This window comes from Microtus ochrogaster, unplaced genomic scaffold (genome assembly GCF_000317375.1).
Source record: "Microtus ochrogaster isolate Prairie Vole_2 unplaced genomic scaffold, MicOch1.0 UNK46, whole genome shotgun sequence".
In the NCBI taxonomy this organism is placed as follows: Eukaryota; Metazoa; Chordata; class Mammalia; order Rodentia; family Cricetidae; genus Microtus; species Microtus ochrogaster.
This window is the reverse complement of record NW_004949144.1, coordinates 876564-877860: the sequence shown is the minus strand read 5'-3', so window position 1 is coordinate 877860 and position 1297 is coordinate 876564. Positions and strand designations below refer to the sequence as shown.

The 1297-nt window shown below is 40.5% G+C and overlaps 1 protein-coding gene across 1 annotated transcript in view; it reads left to right on the top strand.

Moving 5' to 3' along the window:
• Nucleotides 1-1297, top strand: part of LOC106144396 (basic salivary proline-rich protein 4-like) — a 4806-nt gene that overhangs the window by 2934 nt on the left and 575 nt on the right. The window contains exon 2 of the mRNA XM_013354483.1: nt 890-1292. Within this exon, the coding sequence (XP_013209937.1) occupies nt 890-1292 (403 nt within the window). The remainder of the gene's footprint in view (nt 1-889; nt 1293-1297) is intronic.

Genomic DNA, 1297 nt, shown 5'->3' with positions numbered 1-1297 from the left:
GCTAGCCAATAAGAGGCTGGAACTAATGGGTCAGGCAGTGATTAAAAGAATATAGTTTCCGTGTAATTATTTCGGTTATAAAGCTAGCCATGCGGGCGGCAGGGTGCTGGGGACGCAGGGGGACGCAGCCCCGCAGCTCTTATTTCAACAATAATCATTTAAACTTTTTTAGTAACTAATGAATGAATGTTAATTTTAATAATTTAGACAAATCTTTTAATAATTTAGACCAATCTGGAAACCACCAATTTGAGTAACAGTTCTTCTCATTCACAAAGAAGAAATAACTGCTGAGAGATGGCTCCCTCGTGAAAAGTGTACTTACTTTTACTTTTCCACATCACTAAGACTTGTTGAACTGCTTCATTCTTCCTCAGTATTCCCCTCAGGAATGGTTTTATTTTTAAAAATGAACAGAAATTCCTTTCCATGACCCCTTTCTCTAACCAACTGCATTCCTGATAATATGGAACAATATTCAATGTGAATACTAAGAGAACATGCTAGAGGAAATTTCTCATCTTTTTTTTTTTGTTCACTCGGTGTATTTCTGTGCGTTTTTAGATGTTTGAATAACCAGCTTTCATTTCAATTCATGGTTCAAGTAGTGAGACCAGGGTTCATTGGAAGACTTTGCCCACTTTCTTTCCTGGAATTATAATTCATATAATCTAACATTTCAGTTTTGATAAATTTAAGGTTCTTAGATACAGATTTTACCATATCATCAGCACATAGAACAATATTCAAGACCAGAAAGTAGACATGATAGTAGTTGGCTGTTGAGAAAATGTTCTAGACAGGTAATGTGTGATGGCATCAGAGAAATACAAATGGAAGTCTTCCACAATTAGTTTCATATATTCTGCACCCTATTTCATATTTACAGAGTCTGGGGATCAAGACGAGTACATACTTTTGAGATCACCTCCTGGAAGACACTCACTTGGATCCTCTGTTGGAAGTGAAAGTCAAGAGGGAATACTTTACCCAAGACCACTCCCTGATGGAGGCAGACACTCACCTTCTCTCCCTCCACTTCCCTACGGATCACCCCATGGTGGAGACAAACACTCCCATTCTCGCCATCTGCCACAACACCATGAACAAACCCATGGTGGAGGTAACCAAACACAACATTGTCCATCTCATCCTGACCAAGGAAATGAAACACAGCCTCGTCTCCTTCAGCCTGACCTACACAATCAGAAACAACCTAGCCCTCCTCGCCCTGACCTAGGCAACCAGACACAGCCTCATCCTCCTCTCTCTGACCTAGGCAACCAGACACAGCCTC